We start from the raw sequence: 27,207 nt of genomic DNA on the forward strand, positions 1-27,207 counted from the left end.
CCCCTGATAAGAGGATCGCGCTGATCACCAGAGACTCCCAGAGCCCGTTTTGGGGTAAGGGCTGCCCATGATCTCAGCCCCCTTCCCCTCACGCTCCAAGCCCCCAACCAAACGGGCCCAAAAAGGAATTGAAAGGAGTTAAGTGAGATCCGGCCTGGCTCTAACAGGAGACTTCCAGTCCTGGAGGGGGCAAGTGGGCCTAGGTAGCTGTTTCTGCTAGAATCACGTTCTGCCTGAGGAGCCCATCACCCCACCAAGCTCTCACCGGCCACGGCACTTTTGAAGTCACCCTGACTTCCACACTCCCCGTTTATGTTCACCTTTAACTCGCCCCCGGTTGTTCTTTAACTCGCAGAGAAACAACAGAGCTCTAAATAGTCTAGTAACCCACGGCCAGAAAGTCTGTGAGTCCGGCCACGGACGGGGAGTCCGCATGAGGGAGGAAGCATATGAGGTAAAAAGAAAAGCTTTCCTTTTCAGCAGGCTGAAAGTGACGGACCTGGGGCTGAAGTCCTTGGGTCGAGGAAGAGAAGAGATGATGGAGGAAGAGGACGTTGGAAAGGGATCGGTGTGGCGGGCCGACGGAGTTGGGGGTGCGGGTGTCCCAGCTTCTTGGCACCGATCTGCCTCTGAAACACGACCTGAGGTGTTTCGAAGAATCCCGTTGGCTGCAAGGGGTTGTGAGTTCTTCTCTGAATCAGAGTCCAGGGTGTGAGGATGGGGAAAGGAGCCAGTTCAGAGTGACGGAGAGCTGACCCCCCGCAAATGCCTCAGGTGAACCCGGCCAAAGCCAGGAATCCCCCTCGCGTCTCTTCCCTTGTCAGTCCTCTCCTCTACCCGCCGTTGGTCACAGCTTCCAACGTGAGGGGGTCTACGGGCCTCGCGGGTCGGACGCCCAGAGAGGCGACGGCTCTGTCTTAGGGGTGGGGGTGGGGGCCGGGGGCGGGTGTGTTGACTTTGGCAGCATGAGGGGCGGGTTCAGAGAGCTTTGTAATGAAGGTCTTAGAACCTCAGTTGGCTCCGGGTAGGTGGCTTCAGTCCCGGAGCATCAGGTTTGAAGGGACGATGCACGGTAGAAGGTTGAATCCCCAGCCCCGCAGGAGCGAGGCTGCTTCTTTTGAGGTACATGAACCGAGCCCAGAGTCTTGGGGTTCTGGGGGAATCTCTAGATTCCCCCATTAGGGGGGAAAAAATCTCGTGGGTAGGGAATGTGTCTATCAACTCTGTTGTAGTGTGCTCTTCCAAGAGCTTAGTACAGTGCTCTGCACCTAGTGAGCGCTCAATACGTACCAATTGATTGACAAAAGAAGCTTTGAAGACGGCTCTGAAGCTGGGTGGTTTGGGGGTGACTTGGTTTGGGACGGGGCAGTATTTGCAGCGCTGAAGGATCTACCGATAAGTGGGAAGGCCTGCTGACCGGGAACTTTTTAGCTGGGAGCTCAATGGGGATTGGATTTTTTATTTTTTACTCTAAGTGCATGTTATGTGCCAGGTACTGTACTAAGCACTGGGGTAGATATGAGTTAATCCGATTGGGCACAGTCCGTGTCCCATATGGAGCTCACAGTCAATCCCCGTTTTAAAGATGAGGTAACTGAGGCACAGAGAAGTGAAGTGACTTACCCAAGGTCACACATGGCGAAGAAGTGGCAGAGCTGGGATTTGCCAGGCCCGTGCTCTGTCCGCTGGGCGATGCTGCTTTGAAGCCTGCCACAGGCAGTGCCGGGCAGAGTAGTGTGTGATTAAGCTGGGACTGAGTTTTCCTTTTCCCAGACTGTTATGGAGAATCCTAGAGTTGCTTATGGCTCTCATCAGTCACTCAGTCGTAATTACTGAGCACTTACTGTGTGCAGAGCACTGTACTTGAGAGAGTACAATATAACAATCAATAAAATTCCTTGCCCACAGCGAGTTTACAGTCTAGAGTCCCAGGCCTGTGCTCTATCCACTGTGACGTACAACAACGGGGCAGGGAGGGGGGAATGAATGAAGGGAGCAAGTCAGAGTGACACAGGAGGGAGTGGGAGAAGAGGAAAGGGGGGCTTAGTCAGGGAAGGCCTCTTGGAGATGTGCCTTCAATAAAGCTTTCAAGGCAGGGAGAGTAATTGTAGGATCTTCTCTTGTGGCACACGATTTCATTTTCCACCCGCCATCCCCCCAAGTACCATGCTGTGGGGGGTAGGGGTGGGGTCCCAGCTGTCACAACTGTAGAGTTACCCCGTTTATTGGGGTTGAGAGGTGCAGTGAAAGGAGCTGCCACATTTTGCTGCTCTTTCCCTCCTCGATGCCTCGAGGGTCCAGTGATCAGGAACCAGCTGCAGAGCGGGTTCTGGGATCTTAGAAAAGACATTGCCCAACCCGGGGCTTAAAGCCGATTTCACCATTTTCCCTCTCCCCTTGTCGCTGAAGGGGAAATGGTCGATCCCAGGGGCGGGATGGGGAAGAGAAGGAGCCATGAACTGCTTTCGCCCCAGGAACGCTGCCAGCCTCCCGTCTCCGAGTCTCCATTTCGCGGTTGGCAGGAGGATAATATTTTACCAACCCGTTGAACGGCTTCGGCTGTGAGTCGCCAGCCTTTCTTGGAAAATGCCCGAGAAACTGAGTCGTTACTGGGGACAGGGTTCGAACTCGTTACTGTGTTTCTGGAGTGGTTTTGTCTTTGTGGAAGGCAGATAAGCTATTTTGGAGGTGGAGGGTTGAGGGGGGTGGGGTGCATCGAAGACCTCAGGATTTTAAACATCTTTTAAAATGTCTAAACCACACAGGGCTGCCCGTAATGGCCGATGCCCTTGGACTTGGTGAATTTAGTTATTTGTGCTTTGGGGCAGGGCTCTTGTTCTTACGAGGCTGCGGAAACACATGGTCTTAGCCACGCTTCGGGAGTCTTGTGTAAGAGGCTCTTCCTGTTTGGCATGATGGACACTTGACATGTGGCCCCAGGGCTACTCCAGTTTAGTACCTGCACTGGGAGGACTGGGGCAAGCACCTGACTGGGCCTCAGTTTCCCTGAAGTGTGGGCTGTCGGAAGGTGTTTTGAGGGTGTTTCCTTGAAATCTTTCCAGTGAAATGACAGATTTATGGGAGGGGAATTATATCTTTGCTCTTCCTGTCTCCTGCCTCACTCCCCCGCCCGCCCCATGATGCTTTCCAGTCACCCTCTCTCCCTCTGATGTGATATTTTCAATGGCTGTGAGTCAGCCCGGGGAAGGGCTGGGTCATTTTTTCTGGTTGCTCACATCCCGTCCTGGAGTCTTCTAACTGCTGCACCGTGACGAATTTTTCCAACCACCCTAGAAAGGGAGGAACTGAGGCACAAGATGGAAAGTCCTCAGAGAGCACGGTGTAAGGGACACAGAGCGGTCAGACTCAAATCATTCAACCTCTTGTTGACTGTTTCGCCTGGTAACTAGCTGCCCCTAGCTTGAGGACTGACCTCCTCGCTGAGAAGCAATGTGACCTAGTGGAAAGAGCCTGGATTTGGGAGTCAGAGGCTCTGGGTTCTAATCCCAGCTCCATCATTTGTCTGTTGTGTGACCTAGGGCAAGTCAGTCAGTCAGTCATACTTACTGAGTGCTTACTGTGTGCAGAGCACTGGACTAAGCACTTGGGAGCGTACATTATAACAATACAACAGACACATTCCCTGCTCACAAAGAGTATACGGTCTAGAGTATAAAGATGTCCTCTAGACTGTAAGATCTTTGTGGGCAGGGAACATATCTACCAACTCCGTTGGATTGTACTCTAAGTGCTTAGTACAGTGCTCTGCATACTGTAAGCACTCAACGAATGCCATTGATGATTATATGGACATAAGGGCCTTGGGGCTGGGATGAGATACAAAGTGCTTCGCTTTTCTGCCAGTTGGTAATGTGTATCCTGGCCTAGGTTTCTCTGTCCACATAATAATAATAATAATAATAATAATAATAATGGCATTTATTAAGCACTTACTATGTGCAAAGCACTGTTCTAAATGCTGGGGAGGTTACAAGGTGATCAGGTTGTCCCACGGGGGCTCATAGTCTTAATCCCTATTTTACAGATGAGGGAACTGAGGCCCAGAGAAGTTAAGTGACTTGCCCAGAGTCACACAGCTGACAAGTGGCGGAGGCAGGATTTGAACCCATGACCTCTGACTCCAAAGCCCGTGCTATTTCCACTGAGCCATGCTGCTTCTCAAACTCATTAGGTCAGAGATTCTAGAATTCCAAGGCAGGGAATTCTGCGCCTCTGCGCCCCCCACCCCACTTTCCAGTCTATTCCTTGGCTGCTGTGGGGCTGGGGCAGGTACCACGGTCACCCGAGATCAGATTTGCCTCAATCCCATTGTTAATCCCCAGGGAACCAACCCCTTTGGAACCACACCAATGTCTCTTCCACCTCACTGTCAAGAAGGTCGTCTTTGGGTGAAACCTAAATCCCTCTTGCCGTAGTTCAAATTATTTCTTCCTCTTGGTGAAAATGGGGAACAGTTGGATTCCGCCTTTCTGATAACCATCAGGTTCTACAAGACTGGTGAAGTTTGGAATCTTTTCTCATAGATCCCAACCGGCTTGTCATCAAACCTATGCCCCCAGTCCAAACTATAATGCCAATAAACTCCACAACTGTCACTCCAAGGCCCTGCTAGGTTATTGCCGCACTGAGAATGCTTTAGCGTTGATAAATATTTAATCCTGTTGGCCGGAGGTCACTGTTTGCTCAAGTTGGCCCTGAGAGATACCTGACCCAAAACAAGAAATTCCTTCTTGTGTTTAGATCCTTTATCCAGTGAAATTGCCCCATGACTGATAGTATTTCAAAGGCATTTGGTCGGGATTGTTTTTGTGCAGAAGCTGTGGAGACATAGGGAGAGCAAGACCCTTACCAGAGCCAGGGAATTAGAAATCTAAGTCCTCCATTTCAGATAGCCAGGAAACAGAACACACACATTATCTCTCTCTCTCTCTCCCTCCCCTCCCTCCCTCCCTCCCTCCCTCCCTCGCCATTTTTTAAGATGGTATTTGTTAAGCTTTTACTATTTGCCAGGCACTGAACTAAGCACTGGTGTAGATACAACAAAATCAGGTTGGGCACAGTCCGGGTCTCCCATGGGGCTCACAGCCGTAATACCCATTTTACTGATGAGGTAATTGAGGCATAGAGAAGTTAAGTGACTTGCCCAAGGTCACACAGCGGACAAATGGCAGAGCCGGGGTTAGAATTCCGGTCCTCTGATTCCCAGACTCGAGCTCTTTCTACTAGGCCACACTGCTTCTCTCTCCCTCTGTCTCTCTTTTTTCCCCCCTCGCTCCCTTTCTCTGTGTTAGGGAGTGTTAAACCTCTGCTTTTTCATGGCAGGGAAAAGGTAAAAAGGATCTGCATTTCAAACATCTTAATCCAACATAAAAGACTGTGTCACTGAGGCTGGAACCTACAGAGGGTCTATGTGGGCTCTGCCGCTATTTTGGGGTGACTTTTGGTAACATCTTCCTGTATCACTGTACCTCACTTTCCCTTAGAACAGAGAAGGGCAGGAAACTGAGCGCTTTGTACTTCCCAAGCGCTTAGTACAGTGCTCTGCACACAGTAAGCACTCAGTAAATACGATTGATGATGATGATGATGAACTGAGATTCTATCTTTTGGGATTGAGGGAAGGCCAAAGAGATCTGGTCTCCAATGAATCGAATAGATCTGAGAGGTAGTTTCTCAAAATCAATGGGCCTCTGCCTAGAGGCAGACTCAGTCAACATCCCCTCTCAAATTCCCACAGAGTCACCAGCATAACTGATCGGAGAGGCCATGGTTTATTGTGCTTCTCACACACAATACGTGCTGTTCTGGGCTACGCTGATCCTTCACCCTGACATAGAAGCGGGAGGGTGGGGGGATTGAAAAGTCACTGGTGCATTTCTGGCCTGGATCCTCCAGGGTTGAAGAGAGAAAGGTAATTGATGGTCACAGGGAGAATGTGCTCAGACTTTTGGCCCCTTCCTGCTTCCAGTACGTGGCAGTTTTTTTGGGTAGTGCAGAATTTTCTGGTGGCCAAAGGCCAGAGTGGCTCCAGGCCCCCTGAGAAATGGTTGTGGTGTGAAGGAGAAAGTGGAATTGATGATGCCGTGGGTGGTGGCCAGTGGGTGCAGCCTGGACTGAGCTGAGCAGCTATTCTAGTTGCCACCTACCTCCAATATGTTCCCCCAAACTCTTCTTCCCTCAGTAAGTGCTCAATGAATGCTACAACTACTGATAATTGTGGTAATTTTTAAGCACTTAAGCAGGTTGGTTTAATGGACAGAGCATGGGCCTGGGAATCAGAGGACCAGGGTTCTAATCCTGGCACCACCACTTGTCTGCTGTGTGACCTTGGGCAAGTCACTTAACTTCTCCATGCCTCAGTTACCTGATGTACTCTCCCAAGTGTTTAGTACATAGTAAGCGCTCAATAAATACCATTGCCGCATGGCGGAGCGGATAGAGCGGGGGCCTGGGCGTCAGAAGGTCGTGGGTTCTAATCCCGGCTCGGCCACTTGTCTCCTGTGTGACCTTGGGCAAGTCTCTTTGCTTCTCTGTGCCTGTTACTTCATCTATAAAATGGGGATTGAGACTGTGAGCCGCACGTGGGTCAGGGACTGTGTCCAACCTGATTTGCTTTGTATCCACCAGATTTACTTGTATCCACCCCAGTGTTACAATTAACAAGTACTTCAAGTGTTCCAACTGATTATCTTGTATCTACCCCAGTGCTTAATAAAGTTCCTGGCACATAATAAGCACTTAAATACAATCAACCACCCCCACAAACCCAAAAAACAACCCCCCCCCCCCCAAACTGTGCGCTCCATGTAGGGCAAGCCCCAGGGCATGGCGTGTATTAAGTAGGAGGGAGAACAGGTATTGAATCCCCATTTTACAGATGAGGAAATTTAAGGCACAGAGAAATGAAGTGAGTTGCCCGAGGTCACACAGCAGCCAAAGGGTAGAGCCGGAATTAGAACCCAGATCCTCTGACTCTCGGGGCAGTGCTCTTTCCACTAGAACACGCCACTTCCCCACTGGCCAATACTACTGACTGATTGATGCTACAGGGGCACGGGGGTACTCAAGCTATCTTTCCCAGCATCAATCAATCAATTTATTGAGTGCTTACTGTGTGCAGAGCACTGTACTCTGCCCTTGGGAAAGTACAAGACAGCAGAGTTGGTAGGCGGGAAAGAGGGGAGTGATGGGGGGGCGGTGGCTGTTGTTTCCGAGGATCCTTTAGTGATAGGGATTTGCAGAGACCCCAGCAACTTTTACAACTCCATCTCTCTCCAAGTAAACTTCAAGCCTGGTTTCCCCCTCTGCTTTAGTTGGGCCTCAATACCGGGTGCCAGGTTGAACTGCAGGCAACAGGAGACATGATTGAGGACCCTCGAGGGGCAGTGGGGGTAAGACCCCCAAGTAAGACTCAATAAATACAATTGAATGAACCCCAGTTGCCCCCAGCTTGGGCACTGATGAACTGGTGTGAAGCAGTGTGGATTGAGCATGGGCCTGGGAGCTGCCACATCCTGTCAGACAATTGTATTTATTGAGCGCTTTACTGTGTGCAGAGCACTTGGCACTTAGCATTTTGTTTTGTTGTCTGTCTCCCCCTTCTAGACTGTAAGCCCGTTGTTGGGTAGGGACCGTCTCTATATGTTCATTCATTCATTCATTCATTCAATCGTATTTATTGAGCACTTACTGTGTGCAGAGCACTTGGGAAGTCCAAGTTGGCAACGTATAGAGACGGTCCCTACCCAACAGCGGGCTCACAGTCTAGAAGGGGGGGACAGACAACAAAACAAAACATAAAATAAATAGAATAACTATGTACAAATAAAGGTCTGGAAGGGGGAGACAGACAACAAAACAAAACATGTGGTCAGGTGTCAAGTCGTCAGAATAAATAGAAGTAAAGCCAGATGCACATCATTGACAAAATAAATAGAATAGTAAATATGTACAAGTAAAATAGAGTAATAAATCTGTACAAACATATTACAGATGTACCCCCCCATAACCCCTGCCTTACCTCCTTCCCCTCCCCACAGCACCTGTATATATGTATATATGTTTGTACGGATTTATTACTCTATTTTATTTGTACATGTTTATTCTATTTAGTTTATTTTGTTAATACGTTTTGTTTTGTTCTCTGTCTCCCCCTTCTAGACTGTGAGCCTGCCGTTGGGTAGGGACCGTCTCTATATGTGGCCAACTTGTACTTCCCAAGCACTTAGTACAGTGCTCTGCACACAGTAAGCGCTCAATAAATACGATTGAATAAAGAGAGTAATAAATACGTACAAACATGGCCAAATATGTTGGCCAAATATGTGGCCAACTTGTACTTCCCAAGCGCTTAGTACAGTGCTCTGCACACAGTAAGCACTCAATAAATACGATTGAATGAATGAATAAAAAGAGTAATAAATATGTACAAACATGGCCAAATATGTGGCCAACTTGTACTTCTCAAGCGCTTAGCACAGTGCTCTGCACACAGTGAGTGCTCAATAAATACAATTGAATGAATGAATGAATAAATAAAGAGTAATAAATATGTACAAACATGGCCAAATAGGTTGGCCAAATATGAGGCCAACTTGTACTTCCCAAGCGCTTAGTACAGTTTTCTGTGCACAGTAAGTGCTCAATAAATACAATTGAATGAATGAATGGAGTAATAAATATGTACAAACATGGCCAAATATGTGGCCAACTTGTACTTCTCAAGCGCTTAGCACAGTGCTCTGCACACAGTGAGCGCTCAATAAATACAATTGAATGAATTAATGAATGAATAAATAAAGAGTAATAAATATGTACAAACATGGCCAAATAGGTTGGCCAAATATGAGGCCAACTTGTACTTCCCAAGCGCTTAGTACAGTTTTCTGTGCACAGTAAGCGCTCAGTAAATACGATTGAATGAATGAATGGAGTAATAAATATGTACAAACATGGCCAAATATGTGGCCAACTTGTACTTCCCAAGCGCTTAGTACAGTGCTCTGCACACAGTAAGTGCTCAATAAATACGATTGAATGAATGGAGTAATAAATATGTACAAACATGGCCAAATATGTGGCCAACTTGTACTTCCCAAGCGCTTAGTACAGTGCTCTGCACACAGTGAGCGCTCAATAAATACGATTGAATAAATGAATGAATGAATACATAAAGAGTAATAAATATGTACAAACATGGCCAAATAGGTTGGCCAAATATGTGGCCAACTTGTACTTCCCAAGCGCTTAGTACAGTTTTCTGTGCACAGTAAGCGCTCAATAAATACGATCGAATGAATGAATGAATAGAGTAATAAATATGTACAAACATGGCCAAATATGTGGCCAACTTGTACTTCCCAAGCGCTTAATACGGTGCTCTGCACACAGTATGCGCTCAATAAATACGATTGAATGAATGAATAAGAGAGTAATAAATAAATATGTACAAACATGGCCAAATAGGTTGGCCAAAAATGTGGCCAACTTGTACTTCCCAAGCGCTTAGTACAGTGCTCTACACAGAGTAAGTGCTCAATAAATATGACTGACTGAATGAATGAATAAATAAAGAGTAATAAATATGTGCAAACATGGCCAAATAAGTTGGCCAAATATGTGGCCAACTTGTACTTCCCAAGTGCTTAGTACAGTGCCCTAAACACAGTAAGTGCTCAATAAATACGATTGAATGAATGGAGTAATCAATATGTACATACATGGCCAAATATGTGGCCAACTTGTCCTTCCCAAGCGCTTAGTACAGTGCTCTGCACACAGTAAGCGCTCAATAAATATGATTGAATGAATGGAGTAATAAATATGTACAAACATGGCCAAATATGTGGCCAACTTGTCCTTCCCAAGCACTTAGTACGGTGCTCTGCACAGTCAGCGCTCAATAAATATGATTGAGTGAATGAATAGAGTAATAAATGTGTACAAACATGGCCAAATATGTGGCCAACTTGTCCTTCCCAAGCGCTTAGTACGGTGCTCTGCACACAATCAGTGCTCAATAAATACAATTGAATGAATGAATGAATGAATAAAGAGAGTAATAAATATGTACAAACATGGCCAAATAGGTTGGCCAAAAATGTGGCCAACTTGTCCTTCCCAAGCGCTTAGTACAGTGCTCTGCACACAGTAGCGCTCAATAAATATGATTGAATAAATGAATGGATGAGTAGAGTAATGAATATGTACAAACATGGCCAAATATGTGGCCAACCTGTCCTTCCCAAGCGCTTAGTACAGTGCTCTGCACACAGTAAGCGCTCAATAAATACGATTGATGATGATGATGATGATGATGATGGAGTAATAAATATGTACAAACATGGCCAAATATGTGGCCAACTTGTCCTTCCCAAGCGCTTAGCACAGTGCTCTGCACATAGTAAGCACTCAATAAATACGATTGATGATGATGATGATGATGATGGAGTAATAAATATGTACAAACATGGCCAAATATGTGGCCAACTTGTCCTTCCCAAGCGCTTAGTACAGTGCTCTGCACATAGTAGGCGCTCAATAAATACGATTGATGATGATGGAGTAATAAATATGTACAAACATGGCCAAATATGTGGCCAACTTGTCCTTCCCAAGCGCTTAGTACAGTGCTCTGCACACAGTAAGCTCTCAATAAATACGATCAAATGAATGGAGTAAAAATATGTACAAACATGGCCAAATATGTGGCCAACTTGTCCTTCCCAAGCGCTTAGTACGGTGCTCTGCACAGTCAGCGCTCAATAAATATGATTGAGTGAATGAATAGAGTAATAAATGTGTACAAACATGGCCAAATATGTGGCCAACTTGTCCTTCCCAAGCGCTTAGTACGGTGCTCTGCACACAATCAGTGCTCAATAAATACAATTGAATGAATGAATGAATGAATAAAGAGAGTAATAAATATGTACAAACATGGCCAAATAGGTTGGCCAAAAATGTGGCCAACTTGTCCTTCCCAAGCGCTTAGTACAGTGCTCTGCACACAGTAGCGCTCAATAAATATGATTGAATAAATGAATGGATGAGTAGAGTAATGAATATGTACAAACATGGCCAAATATGTGGCCAACTTGTCCTTCCCAAGCGCTTAGTACAGTGCTCTGCACACAGTAAGCGCTCAATAAATACGATTGATGATGATGATGATGATGGAGTAATAAATATGTACAAACATGGCCAAATATGTGGCCAACTTGTCCTTCCCAAGCGCTTAGCACAGTGCTCTGCACATAGTAAGCACTCAATAAATACGATTGATGATGATGATGATGATGATGGAGTAATAAATATGTACAAACATGGCCAAATATGTGGCCAACTTGTCCTTCCCAAGCGCTTAGTACAGTGCTCTGCACTTAGTAGGCGCTCAATAAATACGATTGATGATGATGGAGTAATAAATATGTACAAACATGGCCAAATATGTGGCCAACTTGTCCTTCCCAAGCGCTTAGTACAGTGCTCTGCACACAGTAAGCTCTCAATAAATACGATCAAATGAATGGAGTAAAAATATGTACAAACATGGCCAAATATGTGGCCAACTTGTCCTTCCCAAGCACTTAGTACGGTGCTCTGCACAGTCAGCGCTCAATAAATATGATTGAGTGAATGAATAGAGTAATAAATGTGTACAAACATGGCCAAATATGTGGCCAACTTGTCCTTCCCAAGCGCTTAGTACGGTGCTCTGCACACAATCAGTGCTCAATAAATACAATTGAATGAATGAATGAATGAATAAAGAGAGTAATAAATATGTACAAACATGGCCAAATAGGTTGGCCAAAAATGTGGCCAACTTGTCCTTCCCAAGCGCTTAGTACAGTGCTCTGCACACAGTAGCGCTCAATAAATATGATTGAATAAATGAATGGATGAGTAGAGTAATGAATATGTACAAACATGGCCAAATATGTGGCCAACTTGTCCTTCCCAAGCGCTTAGTACAGTGCTCTGCACACAGTAAGCGCTCAATAAATACGATTGATGATGATGATGATGATGATGGAGTAATAAATATGTACAAACATGGCCAAATATGTGGCCAACTTGTCCTTCCCAAGCGCTTAGCACAGTGCTCTGCACATAGTAAGCACTCAATAAATACGATTGATGATGATGATGATGATGATGATGGAGTAATAAATATGTACAAACATGGCCAAATATGTGGCCAACTTGTCCTTCCCAAGCGCTTAGTACAGTGCCCTAAACACAGTAAGTGCTCAATAAATACGATTGATGATGATGGAGTAATAAATATGTACAAACATGGCCAAATATGTGGCCAACTTGTCCTTCCCAAGCGCTTAGTACAGTGCTCTGCACACAGTAAGCTCTCAATAAATACGATCAAATGAATGGAGTAAAAATATGTACAAACATGGCCAAATATGTGGCCAACTTGTCCTTCCCAAGCGCTTAGTACGGTGCTCTGCACAGTCAGCGCTCAATAAATATGATTGAGTGAATGAATAGAGTAATAAATGTGTACAAACATGGCCAAATATGTGGCCAACTTGTCCTTCCCAAGCGCTTAGTACGGTGCTCTGCACACAATCAGTGCTCAATAAATACAATTGAATGAATGAATGAATGAATGAATAAAGAGAGTAATAAATATGTACAAACATGGCCAAATAGGTTGGCCAAAAATGTGGCCAACTTGTCCTTCCCAAGCGCTTAGTACAGTGCTCTGCACACAGTAGCGCTCAATAAATATGATTGAATAAATGAATGGATGAATAGAGTAATGAATATGTACAAACATGGCCAAATATGTGGCCAACTTGTCCTTCCCAAGCGCTTAGTACAGTGCTCTGCACACAGTAAGCGCTCAATAAATACGATTGATGATGATGATGATGATGATGATGGAGTAATAAATATGTACAAACATGGCCAAATATGTGGCCAACTTGTCCTTCCCAAGCGCTTAGTACAGTGCTCTGCACATAGTAAGCACTCAATAAATACGATTGATGATGATGATGATGGAGTAATAAATATGTACAAACATGGCCATATATGTGGCCAACTTGTCCTTCCCAAGCGCTTAGCACAGTGCTCTGCACATAGTAAGCGCTCAATAAATACGATTGATGATGATGATGATGATGATGGAGTAATAAATATGTACAAACATGGCCAAATATGTGGCCAACTTGTCCTTCCCAAGCGCTTAGCACAGTGCTCTGCACACAGTCAGCACTCAATAAATACGATTGAGTGAATGAATAGAGTAATAAATGTGTACAAACATGGCCAAATATGTGGCCAACTTGTCCTTCCCAAGCGCTTAGTACAGTGCTCTGCACACAGTAAGCGCTCAATAAATACGATTGAATGAATGAATACAGAGTAAAAATATGTACAAACATGGTCAAATATGTGGCCAACTTGTCCTTCCCAAGCGCTTAGTACAGTGCTCTGCACACAGTCAGCGCTCAATAAATATGATTGAATGAATGGAGTAATAAATATGTACAAACATGGCCAAATATGTGGCCAACTTGTCCTTCCCAAGCGCTTAGCACAGTGCTCTGCACACAGTAAGAGCTCAAAAAATAGGATTGAATGATTGATTGATTGAATGAATGAATGATTGAATGAATGAATGAATGATTGATTGACTGACTGACTGACTGACGAATGAATGAATGAATGCCTGACTGACTGACTGGACTAGGAAGGGGCTGCGTTCCCTTTTCAGACATGGCGCCAGCGGCTTCTTCCCCCGCCCCGTGACGTCATGGACGCCGGGTCCGCGGGGCCTCCCGGCCCTCGGGCGGTGATTGGCGGAGCGGCGCGGGGCGGCGGGCTCTGATTGGCTCGGGGCGCCAGGGCGGGGGCGGGGCCGCCCGCGAGGCGGCGCGCGCGGTGCGCGGCGCGCGCGGCGGCGTCGGCGGGATGTCTGGGCCCGGTGGGCGCGCGCTGCTGCACGCGGCGCTGGGGTTGGCGGGCCGGGGCGCGCGCCGCCTCACCACCAGGCCGGCGCCTCAGGAGCCCGGCATGGACTACCAGGTAAAATGATGAGAACCGTGCCATTCGATAACCCCTTACTATGTGCAAAGCGCTGTTCTAAGCGCTGGGGAGGTTACCAGGTGGTCACAGGCTGTCCCCCAGTCTTCATCCCCATTTTACAGACGGGGGAACTGAGGCTCAGAGAGGTGACTCGCCCAGAGTCACCCAGCTGACCGGTGGCCGGGTCGGGATTTGAACCCACGACCTCTGACTCGTTCATTCAGTCGTATTATGTTGCCAACTTGTACTTCCCAAGCGCTTAGTACAGTGCTCTGCACACAGTAAGCGCTCAATAAATGCGAATGATTGATTTATTGAGCACTTACTGTGTGCAGAGCACTGTACTAAGCGCTCGCCAAAGCCCGTTCTCTTAATAATAGCGTGTGTGAAGCGCTTACTATGTGCAAAGCACTGTTCTAAGCGCTGGGGAGGTTACAAGGTGAAAAGGTTGTCCCATGGGGGGCTCACAGTCTTCACCCCCATTTTACAGACGAGGGAACTGAGGCTCAGAGAGGTGAAGTGACTTGTCCAAAGTCACACAACTGATAGTTGGCCGAGCGGGATTTGAACCCACGACCTCTGACATTCATTCAGTCGTATTTATTGAGCGCTTACTGTGTGCAGGGCACTGTACTAAGCGCTTGCCAAAGCCCGTTCTCTTAATAATAGCGTTTGTACGAAGCGCTTGCTATGTGCAAAGCACTGTTCTAAGCGCTGGGGAGGTTGCAAGGTGATCAGGTTGTCCCACGTGGGGCTCACAGTTTTCATCCCCATTTTATGGACGAGGGAACTGAGGCTCAGAGAAGTGAAGTGACTTGCCCAAAGTCACGGCTGACAGTTGGCCAAGTCGGGATTTGAGCCCACGACCTCTGATTCATTCATTCAGTCGTATTTATTGAGCACTTACTGTGTGCAGAGCATTGTACTAAGCGCTTACCAAAGCCTCGTCCCCCTCTCCATCCCCCCATCTAACCTCCTTCCCTTCCCCACAGCACCTGTATATATGTATATATGTTTGTACATACTTATTACTCTATTTTACTTGTTCATATCTATTTATTTTATTTTGTTAGTATGTTTGGTTTTGTTCTCTGTCTCCCCCTTTTAGACTGTGAACCCACTGTTGGGTAGGGCCTGTCTCTATATGTTGCCAACTTGTACTTCCCAAGCGCTTAGTACAGTGCTGTGCACACAGTAAGCGCTCAGTAAATACGATTGATTGATTGATTTGAACCCACGACCTCTGACTCATTCATTCGTTCATTCAGTCGTATTTATTGAGCACTTACTGTGTGCAGAGCATTGTACTAAGCGCTTGCCAAAGCCCGTTCTCTTAATAATAGCGTGTGTGAAGCGCTTACTATGTGCAAAGCACTGTTCTAAGCGCTGGGGTGGTTTTAAGGTGATCAGGTTGCCCCACGGGGGGCTCACAGTCTTCATCCCCATTTTACAGTCGAGGGAACTGAGGCTCAGAGAAGTGAAGTGACTTGCCCAAAGTCACACAACTGACAGTTGGCCGAGTTGGGATTTGAACCCGTGACCTCTGACTCATTCATTCGTTCATTCAATCGTATTTTTTGAGCATTTACTGTGTGCAGAGCACTGTACTAAGCGCTTGCCAAAGCCCGTTCTCTTAATAATAGCATGTGTGAAGCGCTTACTATGTGAAAAGCACTGCTCTAAGCGCTGGGGAGGTTACAAGGTGATCAGGTTGTCCCACGGGGGGGCTCACAGTCTTCATCCCCCTTTTATAATAATAATGATGGCATTTGTGAAGCGCTTACTATGTGCCAAGCACTGCTGTAAGTGCTGGGGAGGATACAAGGTGATCAGGTTGTCCCATGTGGGGGCTCACACTCTTCACCCCCATTTTACAGATGAGGGAACTGAGTGAAGTGACTTGTCCAAAGTCACCCAGCTGACCAGCGGTGGAGCCGGGATTAGAACCCACGACCTCCGACTCCCAAACCCGGGCTCTTCCCACTGAGCCACGCTGCTTCTCTAAATAGCTGCCCGTTAGGCCGGGGCCATCGGAGGGGCCGGACCGGTCAGGCCAGGGCTCTGGGTTCTGATCCCGTCCCCGCCCCTTGTCAGCTGGGTGACTTTGGGCAAGTCGCTTCACTTCTCTGGGCCTCAGTCATCGCGTCTGGAAGATGGGGTTTGAGACTAAGCCCCACGTGGGACAACCTGATTACCTTGTGTCCACCCCAGCGCTTAGAATAGTGCTTAGCACGTAGTAAGCGCTTAATATCATCAGCATCGTGGGTCCCCGCACCCCATCTCACCCGCCCGGCCCTCGGGGGCTCTTTGGCCAAACCGTTCTGGCTACCCCGTTTTGGGCAGGGAACGTGTCTGCTTGTTGTTGCATTGTACTCTCCTAAGTGTTTAGTACAGTGCTCTGCACACGGTAAGCGCTCAGTAAATACGACTGAATGATTGAATGCCCAAATGAATGCCCACATGGGACCAGCTTTCTGGAACCAGGCCTGGGAACCCCAGCGAGCTGCCCCCTCCCCAGCCCAGTCCAGTTCTATGTGGACGGGGAGGGGGCAGCCGGGAGTGTTCATCATCAATCGTATTTATTGAGCGCTTACTATGTGCAGAGCACTGTACTAAGCGCTTGAAACCACTCTCTAGACTTCAAACTCGTTGTGGGCAGGGACCGCGTCTGCCAACTCATTCATTCAGTCGTATTTATAGAGTGCTTATTATATGCAGAGCTCTGTGCTAAGCACTTGCGAGAGCACAATACCCTGTTGTATTGCAGAGCAGAACGGAAAACCGTTCTGGCTGGCTCATTTTGGGCAGGGAATATGTCTGGTTATTGTTATATTGTACCCTCCCAAGGTCTTCGTACAGTGCTCTGTTCAATAAATGCCATTGATTGATTGATTAAAGCCAGGGACCCGGCCTTATCTGTTGGTAAGGGAGGACTTTGTGTTCTCTGGGCTGAGTGTCAGTGCGGGGAGGGCCGTTATGAGATTGGAGAAGTATCTCCCCTGACTCTAGGCATCGCGGCTACTTGGGAGCAGGTCCGCCCCGATGCCGGGAAGGGGCCGTCATCTGCGGATCCTCAGGGCAGCCGTTTGTCTTACCTTCCAGGATGCGGTCCGGACCCTCAACACTCTGCAGACCAATGCAGGCTACCTGGAGCAGATGAAACGGGAGCGGGGGGATCCCCAGGCCCAACTGGAGGCCATGAAGCAGTACCTGGTGCGAAGCGGGCTGCAGGTGAGCTGGCAGGCGCTGAGGGAGAGCCCTCCTTGGATCCTAGGCCACCAGAAGTTGTCTTTCTGTAAGCTCCCCCTGCCCCCCTCACTGCAGGTCCACAGCACTGGTCTGAGCCACTGGGGTTAAGGTTCAGCCTCAGGAGCTCCCTCCTTCCCCGATAGGAGCCTGGCCCCGCTTTCCCCGGCAAACCCAGAGCCACTCATAGTGTGCCAACTGGCTTTTTTTTCTGGCCTTTCCGTATAAGCTTCGGTTGGGAGCCTGTTCCTTCCCCGCCTTCCCATTAGGCGCATCCCTGACTCCGGGAGAGAATGCCAGCCCAAGGGATAGTGCCTGGGGATGGGGAGTTGTACCTTCAGAGGGGGAAGGGGTTGCCAAGGTTGGTCTGCCGGACCTCTGAGCCCTGTCTGTGTCTGTGGCAGGTGGAAGACTTGGACCAGCTGAATATCATCCATGTAACTGGGACCAAAGGCAAGGTGAGAATGGGGAATGGGTCCTGGGGCGGGGTTTGGGGGGGCTGGCGGCTAAGGCCAGTCGTCTCTTTCCAGGGCTCCACGTGTGCCTTCACTGAGCGCATCCTGCGCAACTACGGTCTAAAGACGGGATTCTACAGGTAAGGGCGGGTGTAGGGCTTGGCGGGCTTAGATGGGAAGCCAGGAAACTGCCGGAAAGGGCAGACCTCTGGCTACGTCCTCTTCTGGAGGGGCTCGCGCGGCAGCTAGAGCTAAGGTTGCCCTCGCCCCCCCCCGCCCCCTTTCCGTGTTTGTCCCCACAGCTCCCCCCACCTGGTGCAGGTGCGGGAGCGGATCCGCATCGACGGGCAGCCCCTAAGCCCCGAGCTGTTCACCAAATACTTCTGGCGGCTCTACCACCGGCTGGAGGAGACCAAGGTGCGAGGATCTGGCGGGGACCGGGGGTAGGCAGACCCCTGAGGGTCTCTGCCGTCTTGGGCCTCTGGGATTGTGCCCCCACCCCCCACTAGGGCCCGTGGAGTTTGGGAACAGGTGGGAGGGAGGCAGAGGAAGCTGGCAAGCAGGATTCCTGGTTTGCGATCCCTGCTTTGTGTCCATAGGATGCAAGCTGTGCCAGCATGCCCCCCTACTTCCGCTTCCTCACCATCCTCGCCTTCCACGTATTCCTTCAGGAGAAGGTAGGGTCAGTCTCTCCCTCCTAACTGGGAGTTTCTTTTTCTCCTACACTGTTGACCTACTCACGGGCATCTTGGTTGGGACTTTGTCCTCTCTCTGTTGCCTCAGGTGGTATCACCCGGGCCCTTTAATCCATGGGTTGGCACTGGGCTCAATACTCGCACGACTGGCTCCCTTGGGGGCGGGAGACCTGAGGGGACTCATCTCTGCTTCAGAGCTTGAATGCCAGCTGGGGTGGGTGGGGGCACTGTCAGCATGCGCACAGTGTATCCCGTGATCCCCCTGGGTGCCCGTTGCAGGTGGATCTGGCTGTGGTGGAGGTGGGCATCGGGGGAGCTTATGATTGTACCAACATTATCAGGTGAGAGGAGTAGGCACTCTTAGGCCCAGGGTCCCATGGCAGGCGGGGAGGAATAAGGAAGGGGTGGGAGACTTAACCCTCTGACTTCTGTGGGCTGGGAGGGGTTAATGAAGGAGGGTGGGGAAGGGTTGCTGGTCTGCTTTAGAGGTGGCAGGGTCCGGGACTGGGGGTTGGGAAAAGGCCTAGGTTCTAAGAGGATGGGCCTCACTTCCTCTCGGCCCACACCCCCAGGAAGCCGGTGGTCTGTGGAATCTCCTCTCTGGGCATCGATCACACCAGCATCCTGGGGGATACCATCGAGAAGATCGCTTGGCAGAAGGGGGGCATATTTAAGGTAGGAGCCCTGATCGGATGGTTCGGGACCCTCCAGGGCCTGGGGGAGGGTATAGGGTCTGGACCCTGAGCTCGCTGTTTGTGTTGGTGCAGAACCGGGCCTCTCTTACTTGTGCTCTGGGTTTCTTGAGGCTTCAGGCCTGAGCTAGGGATGTTGGGCCTAAAGGGTGAGCTCTTGGGGTGAGCTCCTTGCGGGCAGGGAACGTGTCTACCGACTCTGCTGTCTTGTGCTCTCCCAAGTGATCAGCACACAGTACGTGCTCAATAAATCCAGTTGCTGGATTGATTGGGGCCTCAAGGAAGCTTCTCCCTTCCTTCCCCCCATGACCCCCACTGTCTTGTCTCCCAGCCTGGAGTTCCCGCCTTCACCGTGTCCCAACCGGAGAGGCCTCTGCAAGTACTAAAGGACCGAGCCCGCTGCCTCCCGGTCAGTTGGCATTCAGTTCTGTGTGGTGGGAAGGGGAGGGGCCCGGGACCTTTCCACCTTCCCTTTTCCCCTCCACCCCTCCCTCACCCCTCTCCCCTTTCCCTATTCCTCCTCCCTTCTCTCCCCAGGGATCAATCAATCAATCAGTCGTATTTATTGAGCGCTTACTGTGTGCAGAGCACTGTATTAAGCGCTTGGGAAGTACAAGTTGGCAACATATAGAGACAGTCCGTACCCAACAGTGGGCTCACAGTCTAGAAGGGGGAGACAGAACAAAACCAAACATATTAACAAAATAAAATAAATAGAATAGATATGTACAAGTAAAATAAATAAATAGAGTAATAAATATGTACATACATATATACAGGTGCTGTGGGGAAGGGAAGGAGGTAAGACGGGGGGATGGAGAGGGGGACGACGGAGAGGAAGGAGGGGGCTCAGTCTGGGAAGGCCTCCTGGAGGAGGTGAGCTCTCAGTAGGGCCTTGAAGGGAGGAAGAGAGGTAGCTTGGCGGATGGGCAGAGGGAGGGCATTCCAGGCCAGGGGGATGACGTGGGCCGGGGGGTCGACGGCGGGACGGGCGAGAACGAGGCACGGTGAGGAGATTAGCGGCAGAGGAGTGGAAGGTGCGGGCTGGGCTATAGAAGGAGAGAAGGGAGGTGTGGTAGGAGGGGGCGAGGGGATGGACAGCCTCGAAGCCGAGGGTGAGGAGTTTCTGCCTGATGAGCAGATTGATTGGTAGCCACTGGAGATTTTTGAGGAGGGGAGTAACATGCCCAGAGCGTTTCTGGACAAAGACAATCTGGGCAGCGGCGTGAAGTATGGATTGAAGTGGGGAGAGACACGAGGATGGGAGATCGAAGAGGAGGCTGATACAGTAGTCCAGACAGGATGGGATGAGAGCTTGAACGAGCAGGGTAGCGGTTTGGATGGAGAGGAAAGGGCGGATCTTGGCGATGTTGCGGAGCTGAGACTGGCAGGTTTTGGTGACGGCTTGGATGTGAGGGATGAACGAGAGAGCGGAGTCGAGGATAACACCAAGTTTGCGGGCCTGTGAGACGGGAAGGATGGTAGTGCCGTCCACAGTGATAGGAAAGTCAGGGAGAGGGCAGGGTTTGGGAGGGAAGACAAGGAGTTCAGTCTTGGACATGTTGAGTTTTAGGTGGCGGGCAGACATCCAGATGGAGATTTCCTGAAGGTAGGAGGAGATGCGAGCCTGGAGAGAGGGGGAGAGAGCGGGGCAGAGGTGTAGATCTGGGTGTCATCAGCGTAGAGATGATAGTTGAAGCCGTGGGAGCGAATGAGGTCACCAAGGGAGTGAGTGTAGATTGAGAACAGAAGGGAACCAAGAACTGAACCTTGAGGAACCCCCACAGTAAGGGGATGGGAGTGGGGGGAGGAGCCTGCAAAAGACACTGAGAATGAACGACCGGAGAGATGAGGAGAACCAGGAGACAATGGAGTCTGTGAAGCCAAGGTCGGATAGCGTGTTGAGGAGAAGGGGGTGGTCCACAGTGTCGAAGGCAGCCGAGAGGTCGAGGAGGATTAGGACAGAGTATGAGCCGTTGGATTTGGCAAGCAGGAGGTCATTGGTGACCTTTGAGAGGGCAGTTTCCGTGGAATGTAGGGGACGGAAGCCAGACTGGAGGGGTTCGAGGAGAGAGTTGGTGTTGAGGAATTCGAGGCAGCACGTGTAGACGACTCGTTCAAGGAGTTTGGAAAGGAATGGTAGGAGGGAGATGGGGCGATAACTAGAAGGTGAGGTGGGGTCAAGAGAGGGTTTTTTTAGAATGGGAGAGACGTGGGCATGTTTGAAGGCAGAGGGGAAGGAACCAGTGGAGAGTGAGCGGTTGAAGATGGAAGTTAAGGAGGGGAGAAGGGATGGAGTGAGAGATTTCATGAGATGAGAGGGAATGGGGTCAGAAGCACAGGTAGCCGGAGTAGCACTTGAGAGAAGGGAGGAGAGCTCCTCTGAGGATACCGCTGGGAAGGATGGGAGAGTAGCAGAGAGGGTTGAGAGCTGGGGGGTTGGAGAAGGAGGGGGGGAGTGACTTTGGGGAGGTCGGACCTGATGGATTTAATTTTATTAATAAAGTAGGAGGCCAGATCATTGGGGGTGAGGGAAGGAGGAGGGGGAGGAACCGGGGGCCTGAGAAGGGAGTTGAATGTACAGAAGAGCTGACGGGGATGATGGGCATGGGTGTCAATAAGGGAGGAGAATAGTTTTGTCTGGCAGAGGAGAGGGCTGAGTTAAGCAGGAGAGGATAAACTTGAAGTGAACGAGGCTGGCATGGTGTTTAGACTTTCGCCAGCAGCGTTTGGCAGCTCGAGCATAAGAGCGAAGGAGGCAGACAGTGGCTGTGATCCAGGGCTGTGGGTTAGTGGTACGAGAGCGGCGAAGGGAAAGGGGAGCAAGTGAGGCTAGCTGAGTAGAAAGGGTAGAGTTGAGAGCAGTAATCTGATCATCAAGATTGGGTAGAGAGGAGAGGGAGGCGAGGTGGGGTGTGAGGCACTCAGAAAGATGGATGGGGTCAAGAGAGCGGAGATCTCTGAGGGAGTAATATGGATTTACAGGGGAAAGGAGTGTGAGTGAGGAGGCAGGTGAGAAGATTATGATTAGAGAGAGGGATTTCAGAGTTGGTGAGGGTGGACACAGTGCAGCGGTAGCAGATGATGAGGTCGAGGGTATGACCAAGTTGGTGAGTGGGCGGGGTGGGGTGGAGCAAGAGGTTGGCAGTGTCGAGGAGAGATAGAAGGCGGGCGGCAGAGGAGTCACCAGGGATATCCATGTGGATGTTGAAGTCTCCAAAGATCAGAGTGGGCATGGAAAAGGAGAGAAGGAAGGTGAGGAAGGGGTCAAAGTCGTTAAAGAAGTTGGAGGTGCGGCCGGGGGGGTGGGGCGGTAGGTGACGGCTACAAGAATCTGGAGGGGGTGGTAGAGGCAAATAATGTGGGCTTCAAAGGAAGGGAAGGAAAGGGAAGGGGGAGGAGGGATAGTGCGAAAGCGACATTGCGGGGGCGAGAAGGAAACCGACACCGCCTCCTTTTCCGGTGAGTCTGGGGGAGTGGGAGAAGAAGAGGCCTCCACTGGAGAGAGCAGCAGAAGAGACCGTGTCATCCAGAGACAACCGTGTTTCAGTTAGGGCAAGGAGGAGTAGAGAGCTGGAAAGGAATAGGTCCAGGATGAAAGGGATCTTACTTAAAATGGAGCGGGGGTTCCAGAGGCCACACTTGGCAGTAGCTGTCGAGGGAGGGGAGGGAGGGGGAAGGGTGCCGAGGGGTGGGGGGGTTTGGATTGGGATGAGTTGGCGGGGGCCGAGGTGGGGAGAGTGGGAAGAGGGGTGTCGATGGGAAAGGAGAACTGGGATGGGGTGTAGGGGTGGGGAGGAGGGGAGGGAGGGGGCTGGGAGGGAGGAGTGGAGGACTGGCGCTGGTACAGAGGGATCCTTGGTTGGGGGTGAGGGGGAGTGTTCTTGGTGGGGGAGAAGGAGGGAAAAAGCTGGGTGGGAGAGAGGAAGGGGAAGGTGAGGAATGGGAATGGCGGTTGGGAGCAAGGGAATTGAAAGTTCATGGTGAGGTCAGCAGGGCAAGTGACAGTATAGCGGGAGGTTAACAATTGAGATGCAGAAGCGATAAAACAGTAGCAATGATATAAATAGGCGATGGCATCACTGGGGTAGTTAACGATTAACATGCTATGGCAATAATAAAATTGGCAGATAATGATGTCACAGAGAGCAGATATAAACTATTAAGTGCTGGAGTAGGGTGGACCTGTTAAGGGGGTCAAGGAGCAGAGGTACCTGGGAAGAGGAGTGTACAGCCAACTGGCATGGGAGGGCTGAGTAGGTGCGAATGAGGTTGTCGTTAATGTAACTTGGTGATAACGAGGGCCTTTTTCCCGGGGGAGGTGGGGGGGAGTCAGGATCGGACCGGGAAGGGGGAGATGGGGGGGCACTTCAAGGAAGGTTGCTTAAGTGGGGGGTGGGGGGGTGGAAGCAGGGGGCGTCTATGGTGGCGCTCTGAGGAGAGGAGCCTTCCGGGAGCAGCGGGGGCCATGCAGTGTGATGGCGGGCGGGCCTCTCGGGAACGGAGTCCCGGGCGTTTATGGCGGTGCTCTGAGGAGAGGATCCTTCCGGGAGCAGCAAGGCCGCGCGGGATCTCCCTCCCCTTTGGCTTGGTGGTGCTTATGACCAGCTCTTGTATTTCGCTCTCTCTCTCTCTCTCACTCTCTCACTCCCTCTTTCCCTCCTTGCAGTGCCCCCTCTACCTGTGCCCTAACCTCGATGTCCTGGAGGAAGAGGAGCAGGTGCTGGGTCTGGGGCTGGCGGGGGACCACCAGCGAGACAATGCCGCCCTGGCCCTGCAGCTGGCACGGAGCTGGCTGCAGCAGCATGGACACAAGGGTGCGGTGGGAGGGGAAGAGGGCAGGAAGATAGGGAGGGAGCTGGAGGGGAAGATGGAAGGTGGAAACTGATACCCTCTCTCCTCTCTCTAGGGATTGGAGAGCTGAGGGCCCCCCAGCAGGGCCCCAGGCGAATCCTGCCCTCGGCGCCCGTGTTCCGGCCCACCCTCTTAATGCAGCAGGGTGAGACCTTCACCCCTGGCCGTCCGTCCTGGCGTGGGTCCTCACAATTCCCTGTTTCTCAGCCGGCCCCCCAACCCTGCTTGGCCGGGATTGTCCAGCCTCTCCCCAACCCGGTTGCCCTCTCCCGTCCCCACACCCCCGTCCCGAGTCGGGCCGCTCTGACCGGCCTCCGCTCCTCCTTCGGCCCGTCCCAGGGTTGCGCGACACAGAGTGGCTGGGCCGGACCCAAGTGCTGCAGCACGGGCCCCTCACCTGGTACCTGGACGGGGCTCACACCACCAGCAGCATCCAGGCTGGGGTTCGCTGGTTCCGCCAGGCCGCCCTCAATCAGGAGAAGCCGAGCAAGTGAGATCTCGGCCGGAGAGCCAGGGGCGGGAGGACCAGTATGGCACTGGGGGGTGGAGGCTGAGGGGAATTTTGCCCCCTTTCCCTTTCGGTTGTCGACCTTTCCGCGGTGCCACTCTTTGGTTTATGACCCTTGGCCTTTTGCTTGTAACGTGACCTGGTGCCCCCCCCCCCCCCCCCCCCCCCCCCCACGGTAGAGCTGGGAGTCTCAGGTTCCAGCCCTCAGGCCTGAAGCCTGGGCTTGACCTCCCATGGGTCCTGACTCGGTGCTTCTGACAGCCCCCTCGGGCCCCCGGGAGCCGGCCCTACACATTGCTGGATTGACTCCTTGGGGCTCAGGGTGTTGGGGTGAGTCAGTGGGGTCCCCGCAGTTTGGAGCATTCAGCGGGGGTGGTCGGGCTCTCTCTCCTGACCTGTCCCCCCTCTTGCCCCTTTGCTTCTTTGGCAGCGGCTCAGAGGTGCGGGTGCTACTGTTTAACGCTTCAGGGGACCGAGACACGGCTGCACTGCTGAAATTGCTACAGGTGAGGTGGACTTGCCCACTCTTCAGGGGTTGGGTGCTGGACTGGGGGTGCAGAAGAGGAAGTTGTGCTTTGAACTCTCCCTTTAAGCTGTCACCTCATGACACTACCAGGTGGCTCCCCCTCCCCCTGCAACTTACTCACTCACGCGCCTCTCCCCCCTCCCCTTAGACTGTACAGGATCTCCGAACCACATAGATCTCCATTTCTCCCTCCCTCACCTTTCAGCCCTGCCAGTTTGACTATGCTGTTTTCTGCCCCAACTTTGCCGAGGTGTCAACTGTGGGAAATGCAGGTAAGAGATGGGGGATATTTGTTAAACGCACAGTATTAAGCGCCAGGGTAGATCCAAGCTGATCAAGCTGGATGCAGTCCATATCCCACGTGGGGCTCAGCGTATTAATCCCCGTTTTACAAATGAGGGAACTGAGGCACAGAGAAATGATTTACTCAAGGTGATACAGCAAAGCAGTGGAGCCGGGACTAGAACCCAGATCCTTCTGATTTCTAGGCCCGTTCTCTATCCACCTGGCCGTGCTGCTTCTCAGTTCCTGTGCCTGCCTAGTCTGAAGGCTCTTTGCTGGCCAGTCCAGCAGGGGTTCCCTCAGGAATTGGGGTCCGTTAATCCAGCCGGTCTCTCCTCCAGTCCCCTTTAGCGTCCAGCCCAATCACTGGCCAGGGTCCCCTCTCTCAGGTCAGGGGAGGGAGCGGGGACAGGGCCTCTAGGCTCTCCCAAAAAACAAGTGAGGGGCCGTGGTTCAGTCCCCACCATGTGATCACCCATTCATCCACTCCTACCCTTTTCTATGGGTCCACTCTGGCATTGCCCCCCAAGGGAGACAATCTGAATTTTCCCCCCAAACTCCCCCAGCAATAATTATCCTTCCTCTTCTTCCTCTTTTAGACCAGCAGAACTTCACCGTGACCCTGGACAACATGCTGACCCGCTGCTTGGAGAACCAGAAACAGTGGAACCGGCTGGTGGAGGAGAAAACCGGGCTGGACCCCTGGCTGCCTGGACGTCCCGACCCCGAGGGCGGCCCCCTTCACGGGTCCCTGAGACTGGTGCCCTCCTCCCCCCGCCCGCTCAACTCCAACTCCCTGGTGTTCAGCTGCATCTCCCACGCTCTGCAGTGGATCAGCCAGGGCCGGGACCCACATTTCCAGCCTCCCGCTCCCCGGGGGCTCCACACCCACCCTGTGGCCAGCAGCGGGGCCGTCCTCCTCAAGGAGGCCACCGCCATCCGCGTGCTGGTGACCGGCAGCCTGCACCTGGTGGGCGGGGTCCTGAAGCTGTTGGACCGATCGCTGTCGCAGTAGCGGATCGGGTCTCGTTCCTGGGGGACGTGAGGACTTCTCCCTGGGCGGCCTTCTGTCGGCCTTCCCCGTCCCTGCCCGGCCCTCCATCCTCCACCAGGTGCCTTCTTCTCCCTTGGCCAAGCTCCTCTCTGCTGGATGTCAGGTCGGAGGATTTGGGGACTGTGGTTTGGTGGTTATGGGGGCGGTGACGTAGTTGGAGGGGGTCACAGGGCATTGCTGAGAGAGGGTGTGCTCCTTTCAGACCGTGCAGCCACGGGCGGCCCCCTGGATAGGACTGGAAGCAGGTGGCTTGTTTAGGTCTCAATAATCCTCTGCCCCGAGAAGTTGGGGGTGAGGGTGTCAGAATTCACTCCCAAACGGCTCAGGATTCCTGGCTTCTAGTCCCAGCTGTTGCGGGCTCACTGTGACCTCGATCAATTCCCTCCGTGCCTGATTCCTAACTCCCCCCTCCCCTCGCCTGGAGGAAGAGGAGAACGTGGATTTGTCCTCCCACGGCCCGGCTGCCTCCGAGGGAGCCCCATGCTCCGGAGCGGCCGGTGTCCGTGTCCTCTTCCCGCCCCTGCCGGACCCCGAGTGGTGGCAGGAGCCCGGAAACCCCTGGATCCTGCTGGCTTTCCTGGCCTCGGCCTGGGCATTGTGAGAGCCGGGCTGGCTGGAAGCCCAGGCTTCTGCTGCTGGATAGATTTACACCCCCACTCCCGCCACTGAATTCTGGAAAAGCAGGGACTTGGTACTCTCAGCTGATAGGTCCTTGGGAGGCTAGGCCTGTAGGTTACTTGGAAGTATTTAATTATTTTTTTTTTTGACTAAAATGTAAGTAAACAAAAAGCAGTTGGATGGGTGAGTCTGCGTTTCCCCTGA

At 51.3% G+C, this 27,207-nt stretch overlaps 1 protein-coding gene across 3 annotated transcripts; it reads left to right on the plus strand.

The window, feature by feature from the left end:
* The first annotated feature begins 395 nt into the window (after nt 1-395).
* On the plus strand, nt 396-27,183 carry FPGS (folylpolyglutamate synthase). 3 transcript variants are annotated; one of them, XM_038744681.1, is made up of 15 exons: nt 396-454; nt 17,176-17,304; nt 17,724-17,777; nt 17,850-17,914; nt 18,077-18,191; nt 18,374-18,451; nt 18,749-18,810; nt 19,042-19,144; nt 19,493-19,570; nt 23,831-23,978; nt 24,071-24,160; nt 24,355-24,505; nt 24,954-25,029; nt 25,255-25,321; nt 25,931-27,183. In XM_038744681.1, exons 1-15 carry the CDS (start codon nt 434-436, stop codon nt 26,344-26,346), a joined length of 1,653 nt encoding a protein of 550 aa, XP_038600609.1. In that variant the 5' UTR covers nt 396-433; the 3' UTR covers nt 26,347-27,183. The 3 variants fall into 3 exon arrangements, with proteins under 3 accessions (XP_038600609.1, XP_038600610.1, XP_038600608.1); XM_038744682.1 differs by lacking the exon at nt 396-454 and adding an exon at nt 727-774; XM_038744680.1 differs by lacking the exon at nt 396-454 and adding an exon at nt 994-1,122.
* Nucleotides 27,184-27,207: the final 24 nt, after the last annotated feature.

The sequence above is a fragment of the Tachyglossus aculeatus genome, chromosome 4, assembly GCF_015852505.1.
Source record: "Tachyglossus aculeatus isolate mTacAcu1 chromosome 4, mTacAcu1.pri, whole genome shotgun sequence".
Classification (NCBI taxonomy): Eukaryota; Metazoa; Chordata; class Mammalia; order Monotremata; family Tachyglossidae; genus Tachyglossus; species Tachyglossus aculeatus.

What these genes read in the sequence shown, in the direction of transcription:
- FPGS (XM_038744680.1), top strand. Translation starts at nt 994, where the DNA reads ATGAAGGTCTTAGAACCTCAGTTGGCTCCGGGTAGGTGGCTTCAGTCC. An exon ending in TAACTGGGACCAAAGGCAAG is followed by an intron (nt 17,778 to 17,849) that starts GTGAGAATGGGG and finishes GTCTCTTTCCAG; the next exon opens with GGCTCCACGTGTGCCTTCAC. An exon ending in CACCCTCTTAATGCAGCAGG is followed by an intron (nt 24,161 to 24,354) that starts GTGAGACCTTCA and finishes GGCCCGTCCCAG; the next exon opens with GGTTGCGCGACACAGAGTGG.